The following is a 14,762-nucleotide window of genomic DNA, read 5'->3' as shown; positions in this document are numbered from 1 at the left end:
AACAAATATATGGAAACCAAAGTTGTTATTTCAAACAAATGCAAACAACTTTCGCATCCATTGCGAACAACACCACAGAAAGATGTTTGGCTAAAATGCCGAGAAGATTATCACAAGCTGTTGGATCTTACAAACTAATACACAATCCTGAGCTTTTTAACACAATTAAATAGAAAATATTTCACATTCTGTCCAATTATTTCTTTCTTTCTTTAACATGCAAATTTTTAACTCAGTAGCTACAAAGGAACATACCATACATAACATGACTTCAATCAAGTAATAAATTCATTAATTGCACTCTTTAATTACATGGTAAACATACCGTATATAAAATGACCACAAGTCACACAGCCAGGGTTTATCACATTATCTATGAAGTATTTTAACGAGTGACTTGTGGTAGGAGATAATCATCGACTGAGTAATAAACGGCCCAAAGCAGAAACAGTCATACTTAATTGAGAACTGTTACTCATACGTGATTGAACATCAGATCGTATCGATTCTAAATCAGGCAGAGAATCACATGATTCTATATTTAATAATGTGTCAAAAAATGGAGTCCAGAATTCTCCATTTACATGCCTGAAAGAAAAGGATAAAAACAAGTTTAAATCTTTGTAACATTGACCCAGACTTTCAAAGATTGGGTAAATCATTCAAAACTGAAAAACAAAATGTTTTAGATTGGCCATTACCTTGGAAGCCTTGATTGAATAGCCCATCTGCCGGAACTTTTGCTTTCCTGAACCTTCATGTAGTCTCCAAACAGAAGGCAATGGGTGGTATTAGCAAGTCCAAACAAATCAGTCTGTAAATATTTCCAAAGAACATGTGGTATTACTCTTTTAAAAAATTCAAAGATACATAACGTAAGGTTTAGTTGATAAAACCTACCTGGTAAGTCCATGGTTTACCAGTGCGCATTTCAATGCATGTAAATGTATCTGTCATTACAACTGTATCAAATGTAGCTCCATCAGGCATTAAACTCATGTCTATACTTCGCCCAAAGTCAATAAATTGAATACATGGTCCAGGTCCTGATCCTGGTATTGATCTTATAAGAATATTGTCTGGTTTCAGATCTCCATGGATTATTCTGCACTTATGAAGAGCTCCAACAGCACTTAACAATTGATCAAGCAAATATAGAACTTGCAGCTCTGTCATTTGACGTTTAGTAGAAGCAAAAACTTTGTTAACAAGATTTAGCAAGGTTCCATAAGCGAGCAGATCTGTTACAATGACACTGCCGTTATTGTAAACATAAATGTGATCAGCTGGCATAAAGGCTGATACAAGATCTTGATTTGAAAGTCTATGTTGAATTTCCCTGCATATATAGTACTCCCAACGACAACAAGGCTTTTGAACCTTGAGTGCAACTTCTTTCTGAGTAATTGTGTGCACTCCTTTCAGTACCTTAGCATATGCCCCTTCTCCCAAGACTTTAGCAACTGTATACACTTCTCCATCTGAAATAGGAAATAATGATAATAATAATCAAAACAGAGTTCCAATGAAATTGGGCTAAGGCTTTGAATGTATACTTCACAAGTTACTTACTAAGGTTGAGACATTTATTTCTTTGAGCTGGAACTGCACCACTCACAACATGATATCCATCAGAATGATGGGGAAGAGGGAATTCCATGCGAGCCAAGAAGAACTTCAACAGCCTCGAATCAAACGGGTTTATCTCTCTCTTCTCAAGCCTTCTAGCCATTTCAGCCGTCTGTTCAGGATCAAGGATCTCTGGGTCTCTGGCTGGGATCACTGGTTGATTTTGGACTTGAGGCTGGACTTCAGTTTGAACTTCAGTTTGGGCTTGCTCTTGACTGTATGGTTCTTGGTATGGGTCTGGTGACTCATTAATCTGGTTTAAGTATGGAGTGGGACCAAAGCTATCCCTCTGAGTGGAGTACATTCCGTATCGACTATTTGTTGCAAGAGATGACATGTTATTTGAAAATGCACTTGGACATTGTTCTCGTGATGTTTCTACTATTGCGCTTAGCTGGTCAGAGTCATTCTTTATCCTGAAGAGTTTCAGAGGTGGCACTGTCTTAGGAGCATCTGGTGCTCGGTTTAGTCCTTGAGCACCATTTTCCTCTTCATCTGGCCAAGACTGTTCTACGCGGTACAAAGAGCTAGAAAGAAAGAGTGACAGATCAAATCAGGAGCCTAAAAACAAAGAAACAAATATTGGAATAAATGGAATGCATCAATTCATTTGAAAGTTCTACCTGTTGAAATCTATAGAACTCTTGGACGCCCGAGATTTCTTTGGTGACACTCTGAAAGGAGTTGATACAGCTCCCATTTGAGGAAAGAAGAATGCTTCTGTGATACCAGTTTCAGACATATTGACTCCGAACTGGGGGGCAGAGGCGACCATAGTATCATCTTCCATTGGCTCCTGGTATACCTAACAGGGAAACAAACAACACACAAAAATTAAGACAATATATCCCAATATTAAAATAAATGTAATAATGAAATAGAAAGCATAAAGACCACGTCCGTCAGGGCATATCAGTGTCTCACACCCTTTAAGGGCGCTATGAGGTTGTGCCTTTGACAGGACATTAAAATTTTTCCCAGAAGTGTGATACGAATTCACGCCACTCTTAAGGGCAGTTTTCATGCTTGCGTTTCACCAGTGTATTAACCTGATTTAACGTCGGGCCTGGTTGCACCAATCCATGAGTAGGAGCAGGAGGAAGTAACATGCCATGAGCAGCATCTGAAGAAGACACAGGCAGTGCCGCAGCGGAATGCATCATACTGTGCGATGATGAGACAGGAGTGAGTTGCGTCAAGACATGAGCTGGAGCGGGCTGTCTTGAATCATGAGAGTGGGGCTCTGAAACCATGTCATGAGAAGCCATGGAGACTGGCACTGGCTGCTGAGAATACATTTCCGGAGGGCTTTGCATGTGAGAGTAGTCTCCATAGTCATTATATTCTGGCTGATGTAATGTAACATCTGACACAGGGGCTACACCACAATCTTCCATGAGCTCCATGTCCGCAATGGGAAATTTATGAATATTCTCCTTTTCTTTGGCAACTTTATGCATCAATGAACCTGAAGTATAAGTGGATGACTGTTCCCCTTTCTCCATACTCAAAGTACGAACAGGTCCAATATTATTATCTGCATCATCACAGAACACTGCAAACTTTTGGCTTTGACTGGGTTCGACAGGTGCCTGATACTGGGGCTCTTGATAAATTTGGAAACCATTTGTGTATGATGTGGTGTTGATCATTTCTTCATGGGGAAATGTCTCATTTCCATGGTATGTTGACATTTGCAGTGGTGGAGTATCATCTTTCATTATTTGGAATGGTGGAGGCTGATGATACACTTCCTCAGGGACTAAATTTTGTACAAGTGTAGGTGCTGGAAAAAAAATAATTAAGAATGAATAAATAGGGTCAAAATAAAATTAAACATTAGTACATTAAGATCCAAACAAAGAACTAACATTTCACAATTGAAGGGCTTCCCCAATAATTGTTAACTTCTCGCATAGCCAGTTTGGTGTGGAGTGTCATAGAATGATTGTGCATAGATTGATTGGATGGTCTATGTCCAAGCGGTGGTTGTTCACTATGCTCCATGTGATGATGTACTATCTCAGCCTCAGCAGATAAAGGGACCCCATAAGCTGATGGAGGTGCAAGATAATTGTTGGAGTCGGAAGCAGATACAAAATTTACAGGAAGGCTTTCAGATGTTGAAGGTTCGTTTCTGACTGGTGAGTGAAAGTCTCCAACGTTCATTTGACCATTACCTGTGTCATGAAAGGGCAAAAACATTAATTATAATCCACAGTGGACAACAATTGTTATTAAAATTAGATTTAAAGGACAAAAAAAGAACCAAAATGGCATTTAACACAGGCAGCGAGTCTTACCATATGATCCTGAACATTGAACATCCTGGGGCATTACTTCTTCTAGGGGGATCAATTTTTTGTGATAGAGAGCTTTATGATCAGGATGAACTAGACTTTCCTTTGTTTTATGCTCCTTCTCCGCTTTCATGCGAAAATAATCGAGGGCATGAATTTCTTCTACTTGAAACTCTTTCCCTCCAGCATATACCTAGCCACAGAAATTAAAGGTTAAATTTTTTTCAAGTTTTCTTTATTATATATGATAAGTAAAAGAGGTTTTGACTTGGATATATACCTCATTCTTTCGATACTTAGGGATAGAATAAGGATCTGGCTCCTCAAAAATGGCTATAGCATCCTGAAATCCATCTTCCAAGGCTTTTCGGGGTTGAAGTGCACTGGTAACAGTTGTACTGTGAGGGCGCATTTCTTGACCATTGCCGACATTGGCATCTTCATCTTTGTGGACTGGTAGGAAACATTAAAGTAACTTCTTAATAAAGCACATTTCATACTGCAGTATTCAAAAGTAGCTATCAACAGAATGTTTTACCTTCAAAACCAGGTTGTCTTGGTACATAGGGCTGGGCATAGCTTGTGCTTTGTAGTTTCCGAGACCCCAAGCCCTGGCCAGTCCATGGACCAGCGCGAACTATATTTTCCTTGTTCAGCGATTGAGTGATAGGCAGAGAGGAAGAAACAGCTTGACTGTGTGTAGCTTCTACTTCAGGTTCACCATGTTCCTGGAAATACAACTTCTGTAAGCTCAGCGCATCAAAAAAGGGGAAGCACATATGAGAAAACGAGCAAAAGCTCCAGAGGTTAAATTTTGATCCCAGCAGTACCTGATACACTGCCACTGGCCCTGCATTGTTTCCTCGTACACCAAATGTTCTGGATGAAGAGGAAGAACCTGAACGGCTTGAAGATCCTTGCATTGCTGGCAACACACCAGGTAGCTGACTTCTGACATTTGAACCAACTCTAACATTTGGAGCTGCACTCTTTTTCCCAATGGGTTTTAGAGCCGCCATTGGTAAACGATGATCTGTCTGAACATGATTTTCTTCTTCATCGGGCGTATCACCATTACTTCGGTGAGAAAAGACATAGGATGCTAAAAATTGTCTAAGATAGGAAAGGAAGAAAAAAAATACATATAGCTAAATTACACACTGCCTAAGCAAACATTCAGAAAATGTTGAAGACTTACTGGTGCGCAGTCTCTAAAGTTTGTATAGGCTGAGCCATTTTACTCAAGCCTTTCTTAAAAATCTGATCAGCCTGTTTCCAATCATTGACAGATTGGAATTCAAATGCCCAACTGCAATAAAAATCGGCGCATGTCGTCCCTATGCCCTGGGTGTGCAAAAGTTGGTACAGTTCTGCACGTTTGCTGCCAGTTTGCATCTCTATCTGTAAATAAATAAAAAAATAACTATATCAGGAACCAGTGACATCAAATCGCCATAAATAATCAAGAAAAAACTTACATATTTAATCCATAGAGCCACGAATCGGGCATCATTCTTGTATCTTTCCTCATCTTTGAAAGCTTGAAAACATTTAGTAAGTAGCAAACTTAAATTTCCTTCAGGACCATGCTTTGGGAAGCTTTGCTCAATCCAGGAAATATAATCACACCATAAATCTAAAGGGTCCTCGCCATTATAAGTACGAATTTGCATTTCATACCATCTGAAATGAGAATGAACATTATTAGTTAATAGAAGATTTGACTCACATTGTTCTCCTGGGTAGAGAGAACTCACTCTTGTTTCTTTGCAAACATCTGATGCAATGTTGGGTCACTCTGGGCTTGAAGGGCGAGCCCTAACTGGGCAGTGTTCCGCCCTCGTTTCAGAGGTTGAATGTTTTCTTTTGATAGGTCAAGAGCATCGGCATTTTCCATTGTATAGTTGTGTCAGACTGAAAGGATAGAGACAGTAGAACAAACGGTTAGATTCATGTATCAAGAGAAATGCAAAAATAGAAAAAGAAAATACTTGATTCGACATAGATTAGCCATGAATGTATAGTAAATAAAAAGTACAAGAAATTAGGTTATGTCATCTGTCAATGAAAAATGCAAACAAGTTATATGATACAAATACAATCATGTCCAGCTTCATTAACGAACCCAAGGCCGTAATGAAAAACAAACTGAGATTTTTGGTTATAGTACGACTTGAATTTAAAAGATAACATCACATTGAAAGAAAATATAAGTTTCTACTCATAACTAGTGCAGAAGAAAATAGGTCTTCAATCTCAAGAAGCTTGCACGTAGCTTGCTGAAGTCATACCACAAATAATCAAGAAAGCTTTGACCACCATTATCTGAATAAAATCAACAACCTTTACAATTGATCAAACGTAAACAAAGCTAGATATATGGACGTTTCTAACCCAAACTAAGAGAACGGGTGATAGTTTCCCTATTCATGATCAGAAAACTTGTAAAAGAACGGGGTAAACAAACACTCACAATCAAAAGAAGAAGGTCGAAAAAAATAAAACATAGCAGTAAAATCGACTGAAATATCCCGATCACTTTCCTCTTGGTTCCTATCCCTTTTCAAAAATTATTCAATGGTCCCTGAGAACCAGTAATGGCACCGCCGCTACAAGCGCCAAGAGCAAGAGCAGGCGCCAAACCGCGTCAAGGCTTGCCCCGATCTCTGCCCGAAGCAGACCCTTATTCGCAGGTCTTGTTTTTGTTTTGGACCTTCATGTCGTGTGACGGCAAAGGCCGTGCTTTGTTGTTCTTGTTTTGTATCAGGTGAATCCCGTGAATTTTGTGTTGTGTTGTCTTGGAATTACTGTTTCTAGTCCTCACTTGCGACCATTTCCGTACCCCTCAGATGCTGGTCGACGTTCCAAAGCTCTCGTTTCAACGGTTTTGCAGCAGCCTACTACATTTCATTGACTGGAGATTTGGTGCCACAATTAACCTCTTGAAGGTTGCTTTGTATTGAAAATCTTGGACGTTTTGAACGATACTTTGTGGTGACCTTCGGGTTTGTTGTGGTTGTTCCTCCTCGAACAATGGTGAGTATTTTTACTCGTTCTGACTTTTATAATTTTGGCTCCGTTGTTTGCCACTTTCGTATCTCTCATAACCTCATATGCATGTGTAGTAGAATCATTACACAACACCCACGAAACAATGAGATCATTGATTGTTCTCTGTGTGCTCAGAGAATTAGTTTGGCTCTCCACTCACATTTTTCTCACCGTTTTTGGTTTGCTTTATTTTAATCGGGCTTTCTGCTAGGAGGCTGAGAAACGAGCTCATCATAACGCTCTTGAACGGAAAAGGCGTGATCACATCAAAGACAGTTTCAGTAGCCTTCGTGACTCGGTCCCTGCCCTTCAGAATGAGAAAGTTGTAAGTGCTTGTTCATTTAACTTGTTCTTTCTGCTTTGATTTCAAAGACTGAATGATTTTTTACTTTTCCCAGGCAAGCCGAGCTCAAATATTGAAAAAGGCATCCGATTACATTACATACATGAGACGTAAGAACAATGCTCACCAGCAGGACATTGAAGACCTGAAACGCCAAAACTCACTTCTTGAAGCTCAAAGTAAGTTCCTTTTAGGCTATGAATATCTATTACTTTGAATTTTGTGAGTAACATTTCCTCTTTCCTATTTTTAGTTCGAACATTAGAACGAGCTAAAGCAACAGGAAATTTTGCTGCAGAATCAAGTGAAGGGTTGTACAAAGGAGACTCCAGGGAGTATCAAGATTCTGAATCTGATATGTCTGACACAGAGGTGACTCGAAATGCTCGGCGTAAGAAGTTGAAGGTTGCTGGTGTTGGCCTGGGCTCTATCTAATTTTCTTTGTTTTTTTTTTAAACCTTCGTTGATGTAAGCCTAAGAGGAAACACAAATCTTGTATTTATATTTAAAATAGGATATTAATGATCCTATCACATTTCTGTTGTGGTGACATTGCACAGTTTGACCAATTTGAATTGTGGGAATAGTCATGCTTTTCCCCCTTTTATTGATCTCTATTCATGGTCTTTTCTTTACTTACTGCAAGGAAGTGTTTGTTGCAGAATACAATTAATCTACCTCCCACCATTTTGTTACATTATACTTAATGTAGACCTTTGCTGGAAGAAAACATCAACTTTAAGTAATATTTGGCTTGCTATTTTCTTTTAATTTGTTTTCTTGTTAATGTGATCAGTTCATGGTCTTAAGAACTTAATATGTAGGAAATCTCTGTATATTTTAATTATGCTTATGTGATTGTATCATAAAGTAAATTTCAGATATCAAGGATATTCCTTTGCTAGTACATAGATCAACTTGATATGGTTATGCCAGTGCATGCATCTGTGATACACACTGCAAGAAAATCTTTTGTTCTAAGCAGCCCTAACTTGCATTTCAAAAATACTGAGGACCAAAACTATCATCCTTCATGATTTTTTTATTGACAGTTTCCAGCTTCTCTTTTTGCAACAGTCTTATTCAAATTTCTTGCATTCAATGAAATTACTCAGTGTGTAGCCTAAAGAAAAGAGGGGAAATTTGAGATGCAGTTTTGAAAATCCTAGGAATGTTTATTTTTTTTCCTTTTTCTTTTTAACCAGTTTGCTATTTTAAAATCACTACTAATGTTTGGCAATGTACAATTTGTTAGTAGAAGACCTGTACATCTATCCTTAAGTAGTACATAAAGTGTGGTGCATAATTTTAATGTATGGAACGTAATTGGCAAATGCTTTAGTGTGAACTAGGATCGAGATTTAGGATTGTTTTCACTTTAGAACAAAAAGTTTTCATGACTTCCCCCCTCATATAGGTTCTGTTAAAGACAGCCTCACAATGGCAATGTCAGAAATGGCTAGCCTGTTCTTGCTTTGATGAGGAGTGAAGCTTTTATGTTTAATGTGTAAAATTTGTTGTGTAGGTTACAGTATTGATACATGCTACATGCTCAATCCAGATTGTGTACAATGCCTTCAAATCATAAGGGGATCTAATGTTAATCTCTTATCTCTAGATATGATTCTGTATCAATAAATAAATGTAGGTTTTTTGTATACTTAAATTTATTCAAATCAATTATTATGTGGACCCACTAATCGCACCTTTAAAAAGTTTAAACTTCTTAAAGTATTTCTGAATCTCCTCTTTGGGGTGAGGTTTTACTGCAATGCAAGTAGGAATGTTCTCTGGCTGTTCAATCCATAGCTTGTGAAGAACTCCATTTTCATCTAGCTTAGCAGCCAATTCTTGCAATGATTTTTCATTTTCAGCCTAAAAGAGGAACAAGATTAACACTTCAAATAGATTACCTGTAAATCCTGTGGTATAACAACAGCCCATTGGCCATTATGAAAAGAAAATTCTACTCACCTCCAGTACAACTTTCCTCATGTTGTCTAAATCCGACAAGTATACCTGCATATGGACATCATCTCGAAAAAGATGGGTTACAGCTGTACAGGCATGACAGGCTTGAGCTATTAACGCTCCTGCTGGCCATCCCAAGCGACTGACAAGGTCTCCCCGTACCACAATGTATTGTACTACAGGGCCAGCCATATCACACCTGTCAAATCATTTAAATGTAAATACCAATAACGTGTAATTTGTATTTAATCAATTTGGATAAGAACACTTTCTTCAGTGTGGCACAAGAGACACTAACCTAACCTTATTTGAATATGACACGAAAATGGCGTTCTCAGCTGTAAGTGGAAGGGTGCCTAGACCTAGAAGTATGGCCCCACACCGACCGCTTGCTTTTCTGGCTACAGCAATGCTGCTTCTTGAAAACCTTGAGAGTGAGCGGAGCGTGGCCGGCCGTGGCGCAGAGCTTGCGCCGTTCGCCACCAGAGGCGCTGCCGTCGCCATGTCGCCATCGCCCCTCCTTGCCGTATGGGCTGCCTATGCTGCAGGCTGTAAGCGGTTCTGCCACCTCGGAGCAGAACGGAGGGCTGCCTACCTTCGCGGCGTTCACCCGGAAACTTTTTACGTAGTGTACATGGTTGACTCTTATGAGGAGTCAACCTAAAGGTTGACGGTGAAAACAAAACAACTGTTTCGTCTCATTAACTTACCTCAGTATTTGGAGTGCACTTGAGAGCATTTCCGAGTGCCAAAATGAGAAAATGCCAGTCAAAATCAAATCAAACTGACATCAAATGATGTCATTTAGACATCAAAATTGACCAAATTTTGACCAAGACCTCATTTTGAGGTCACATTGACATAATTTGGACTTTTTTGTTCTCCCTGGGTGCCGCGGCTAAAATAGGGTAGTTCGATTTTCCCCCGCTCCTGTGGTGTTTATCCCGAGGCTCCGCTGCCCTCAACGCTTGACAGTGATCGCGGGTTAGGTCAGCCAACTAGGGGCCGTCCTCCCCTAGTGTGGACGGCCATGTCTGCAGTGCGCGCGGGCAGTGTAACCGGAGATTACCAGCCAATTTGTACACAGGATTACGGGAATGGTGGCCCCCTCGGTTACGTAGTAAGTGGACGGTGCCTTTTCAGTTTTGATTGTCGCCGGAATTAGGTTTCCTTGCCGAGTCATCAGCCAGCGTCATAAAGACATAAAGACGAACGATGTGGCGAAAGTGGCCGAAAGCTGCCAGTTGGCGCGATTCCTCCGAGCTGGTGGTTCAGAGGATCGCTTTGTCGCTCTGTCCCCCTCGCACCCTTAGCCCCATGAGTGCGACAGAGACAGCGACGAAACGCCGCTTCTGAATCGCTCGGCTGCGCGGCTCGCCTTAATTGTGGCCGTAAAGAAGCCATGTCGACGGGTGGGGCGCCCCCGGTGCCAACCACGGTGCCAACCACGGTGGTGCCAACCACGGTGCCAACCACGGTGCGATTCAAGATCGGTTTGTCGCTCTGTCTCTGTCGCACGCACCCTTCTGGAGAGTAGAGTGTGACAGAGACAGAGCGACAACTGACTCCTGAACCGGTTGGCTGTGCCCGTGGTCGCCCTCACGCCGCGCAGCGCCGCTCCGGCAGGCGAGCCATGTTCGCGGTGTGCGTCGCGGCGCCGCGGCGTCGCGGCGTCGCCCGCCAGACCTGCAAACCGCCCTTGCGGTGGCTGGCTGGGTGCCGTCAAAGGCGGCTTCAGAGGGAAAGGGACATTGCCCCCACGGCCCCGTCAGGCCGTCACGGTGCGGCCCTCAAAGTGGGGGCGCAACAAGCATCCGCCTGAAGGCACGCACAAAAGGTGTGGTACTTATGGCGCTATGAAAAACAGTCCTAGGGTCCCCTTCCCCCGGCGTGCGGTGCCGTCCGTGCGTCCACGGTGAGAGGCAACGTCACCGATTCAGTGTAGAGTAATAGAAAAGAACAGCACTGCGGCCATTCCCAGCCGACAACGAGAACGGCACGTTTGTGGACTGAGCGCGGACACGGACAACCCACGTAACTCCCCCCCCCGCAACAACACAACACACAAACCGACACACGCGGTGGCGCGCGCACGCACACGTATCGCGGCCCGCGGGAGGCGTCGCTCTCCATTAGCCGCCACAGCGCGGCGCGGCAAACAGCGAATAGCAAATAGTGCCGAATCGGCCGAGCGGACACTGCAGGTTGATTCCGAACAACGGTGCTTTTTCGCCTGTCCCTCTTTGCACTCGCGGGGCGCGCCGTGTTAGAGTGAGAGATAGAGAGAGAGAGAGAGGAGAGAGAGAGAGAGAGAGAGAGAGTAGGAGAGAGTGAAGAGCAGAGTGAGAGAGAGGACGGCGACGGAAACGACTCTCGGAATCAGTCTGCCTGGGCGCAGCCGGGAGCGGAAACAAGGCGCGGGCCGGGGCTTCATATCCATTTTTCTACAGTGGATGCAAAGGGTGGAAGCTAAAGGGCGCGGTGTTCGCTTCGCGTGGGTCGTGCCACGCCGCGCCACGCCACGCCACGCCGCGCCCCGCACCACGCCGCGCCACGCCACGCCGCACCACGCCGCGCTACGCCGCGCCCCTCGCTGCGGGCCGCACTTTCAAAGCACGTGTGGAGAACCCGGGAGGACCCTTCACTCTCTGGTGCGGAGTGATTCCCCTCGGACGAGTGGACAGTTTGCAGTCTGCACACTTCAAGTGGGGACGCTGAGCGATGCCCCCCTGAATAACTTGGATGTCACCGTGCCATTCCGCCGAAGACCCGGACGGGCCGCCGCCATGCCAGTGCGCCACAAGACGACAAAACCCCCCCCCCCTGCTTTGCCATGCACGCAGCCAACGCACACAGACGCCGCTCTCGGACCGAGTGTGGGTGAAGAGCGTAAGGGCGTCCCTGGCCGCCATTCCCGTGCGGAGATGCACTGAAACTTAGTGCGATTCGGGAAGCGGCACTGCGGTTGATTGCTGAATAGCGGTGCTTTTTCGCCGTTTTCTCTAGACCGTTGGCCCGTGACTCGAGGGAAGAGAGATTTGAGTAGAGAGAAGAGAAGCTTCCGAGAAGAGATTTCGTCGGATTCGAAGATTTAGTCAAGGAGAGCCTGAAACTGCTGATTTTGCGCTTTCGGGGAATTCGTTTCAGAGCGAGCGCGGGGGAAATCCATACGCCGCGATTCCTCGAGTGGTTGCCCATCGTATGAAAGGACTGCTAAACGCGAAGGAAAGTACACTTGCAAGCGGAGGCCGTAGTAATGGCCACCTCCAAGTGTCAAACAGTCATGTCCCACTTTTGCGCGTCTCGTACGTAGAGTGTGATGGTGCTCATCATTGCATTACAGCAGACGTTCTATGTTCATAGCGTTTGGAACCACAGAGCATAGTCTTCAAGCGATGCTGTGCTAGAACGAAGCGTGTGACACTCTTCAGCTCTGCCAGTGCGTTTACTTTATCTCTGTGAAACCGCAGAGTTTGCAGTCTCCACACTTAGTGTGGAGTTCTCCACGTTTTCACCCTGCCAAGAGATTGGGGCAATGCGGGCTGTGTGAGCTACCCCATACCTGAAGTGTGGAGACAGCAAACTCAACACGTACAAGAGTGGGAAATGCCTCCGCACCAGAAAGTGTGGAGGTTTGACAGTGCACTTGCTCGCTTTGCAGCACGAACGATGCATGTGTGCCGCAGCTGCTGCCAGAGCTTCGTTCTTCCCACGATAGATAGAGCGAGTGGTAATCTTTGCGGCCGGACACGGCCGGACATGGCGGGGGAGTTCAAGGAAACGCGTGTCCGCCGCGATGACGCGGCGGTGACGTGGCGGTGACGTGGCGGTGACGTCACCACAGGGGTGGCTCCTCCAACACATTTGGGAGAGACTTACAAGCGGAATGCAAAGCTTGTAGCCTTCCCTAAGATCTGCCCCTGCAGCGGGACTTGGGCCCGGGGACTGGCGCCAGCGGCCAGAAGTCATGATGCGTTTTGAGCTGCAGAGTCGCTAAACAGGACTTGAACCGAACGTCTGACCCCACCAATGGTTTCCTCGTTCGGAGAGCAATCCGTTGGTGGGGTCACACGTTCGGTTCGAGTCCCATTTAGCGACTCTGGAGGTCAAAACGCGTCCGGGGTTAGAACCACCTCCACCGGTGTTCTAGTCCAGTGTGCGACAGCCTGCTCACAGCCGGCCGGCCAAGCTGGCGGCCAGCATGAGCGTGCGCACGCCATTAGCATCAAGTTGCACCGCCGTTGACTCTGAAACCACAGCCAGGGGTCACCCAGACGCTGCCGGCGAAACGAGGGCGGTGGGGCGGCACTGGAGGTGTGAACCCGTTTCGCGAACTCCTTTCTCGAGTTTGAAGTGAAACAGATTCCCGCAACGAGGCGCGTTGGTGCATTTCACCAGCACCTACGGTAGCAAGGCGTGGCAGGGCGACAAAAGGTACACTCCAGAGGGTTTTGATGAAGATTACCCTTACTAGTGTACTCATGTGTACAAAGTCGCCCGTAGTGAAGATTCTCCAAATTATTATGGTGAAATTGTTCCATATTATGGTGGTGCAGGTGACTTCATAACATACCTTTGAGAATTCACTGTACACCTTATTGATATTTTGACGAATTTCGTTGGTATTATGGAGAAAATCTCCACCATAATATGTTGGCGCAGCCTTTCGCCGTAAGACACTTTCAGTGAGGGTGAGACCTCCACCACTCCGCATTGAGATGACTAGCGGGTGGCCCTGGGCTACCGACCAGCTGCTCATGAAATCGACACCAAAAAAGGCGTAAAAATACCGCAGCTTCGCGCAGCTCCGAGCAAGGATACGAGTCGACGTTAAATTCCCGCGGCGTCATCAGATCATCGGCCTGGTATTTTTATGGTGCACTCCGGGCCTGCTCCTCCTGGCTCCTGTGGTGATCGTGAGGTCTGCTGCGACGCGTCACAGTGGATTTGCCAGACGACCGGCGGAGGTGGCCAAAACTTCTACAGACGCTTTTTGAGCTCCAGAGTCGCTAAATGGGACTCGAACCGAACGTGTGACCCCACCTCAATGGATTCCTCGTTTGGAGAGCAATCCGTTGGTGGGGACACACGCTTGGTTCGATTCCTGTTTAGCGACTCTGTAGCTCTAAAGTTTTGGCCGCCGGCGGCAAATCCACTGTTTCATCATCGTATGCGTGGCCGCCGCCGCTTGCAGCGTGGTCCTTGGCGTGCGCTGCAGTGCAGCTCGTCCGCCATTGGCCAAAGTTTCGCCGAAGCGGCGCGAAGCGGCCATGGTGTTGCGTCATCGGGCACGTCATGGTCATCGTCCCACCCACCTGTTCGTGCGCCCCGTCCGCCCGCTGCAGCGCCGCGTAGTGGGGGCCGTGGGGGCGGCCCGGCGGGGCGCGCTGCTCGTGGTGGGGGCGGCCTGGCGGGGGTAGCCTCCCTTAAATACTGCGCCGACGCCTCCCTCCTCCCATTCACTGTGC

The 14,762-nt window shown here is 45.2% G+C and overlaps 3 protein-coding genes across 6 annotated transcripts; 1 reads left to right on the top strand and 2 right to left on the bottom strand.

The window, feature by feature from the left end:
• Positions 1-10: 10 nt before the first annotated feature.
• Positions 11-6,570, bottom strand: LOC117651430. Its single transcript, XM_034395470.1, has 15 exons — positions 6,403-6,570; positions 5,687-5,843; positions 5,408-5,612; positions 5,128-5,330; positions 4,760-5,042; positions 4,468-4,657; positions 4,210-4,382; positions 3,933-4,122; positions 3,501-3,809; positions 2,679-3,415; positions 2,253-2,434; positions 1,573-2,156; positions 901-1,481; positions 702-814; positions 11-588 (listed from the first exon to the last, which is right to left on the bottom strand). The coding sequence occupies exons 2-15, from the start codon at positions 5,824-5,826 to the stop codon at positions 414-416; spliced, it is 4,065 nt and encodes a 1,354-aa protein (XP_034251361.1). The 5' UTR covers positions 5,827-5,843; positions 6,403-6,570; the 3' UTR covers positions 11-413.
• Positions 6,546-8,993, top strand: LOC117651433 (protein max). 3 transcript variants are annotated; one of them, XM_034395479.1, is made up of 5 exons: positions 6,546-6,696; positions 6,779-6,965; positions 7,195-7,305; positions 7,379-7,502; positions 7,577-8,993. In XM_034395479.1, the coding sequence occupies exons 2-5, from the start codon at positions 6,963-6,965 to the stop codon at positions 7,756-7,758; spliced, it is 420 nt and encodes a 139-aa protein (XP_034251370.1). In that variant the 5' UTR covers positions 6,546-6,696; positions 6,779-6,962; the 3' UTR covers positions 7,759-8,993. The 3 variants fall into 3 exon arrangements, with proteins under 3 accessions (XP_034251370.1, XP_034251368.1, XP_034251369.1); XM_034395477.1 differs by having other exon boundaries at positions 7,192-7,305; XM_034395478.1 differs by lacking the exon at positions 6,546-6,696 and having other exon boundaries at positions 6,703-6,965; positions 7,192-7,305.
• LOC117651434 (putative peptidyl-tRNA hydrolase PTRHD1) lies at positions 8,973-9,784 on the bottom strand. Of its 2 annotated transcripts, none has more exons than XM_034395480.1 (3): positions 9,593-9,784; positions 9,298-9,493; positions 8,973-9,198 (listed from the first exon to the last, which is right to left on the bottom strand). In XM_034395480.1, exons 2-3 carry the CDS (start codon positions 9,484-9,486, stop codon positions 9,007-9,009), a joined length of 381 nt encoding a protein of 126 aa, XP_034251371.1. In that variant the 5' UTR covers positions 9,487-9,493; positions 9,593-9,784; the 3' UTR covers positions 8,973-9,006. The 2 variants fall into 2 exon arrangements, with proteins under 2 accessions (XP_034251371.1, XP_034251372.1); XM_034395481.1 differs by having other exon boundaries at positions 9,598-9,784.
• Between the last annotated feature and the right edge of the window lie 4,978 nt (positions 9,785-14,762).

Source organism: Thrips palmi, unplaced genomic scaffold (genome assembly GCF_012932325.1).
Source record: "Thrips palmi isolate BJ-2018 unplaced genomic scaffold, TpBJ-2018v1 HiC_scaffold_5, whole genome shotgun sequence".
NCBI classification, from domain to species: Eukaryota; Metazoa; Arthropoda; class Insecta; order Thysanoptera; family Thripidae; genus Thrips; species Thrips palmi.
The sequence above is the reverse complement of the archived record's forward strand: the minus strand, read 5'-3'. Positions and strand labels throughout refer to the sequence as shown.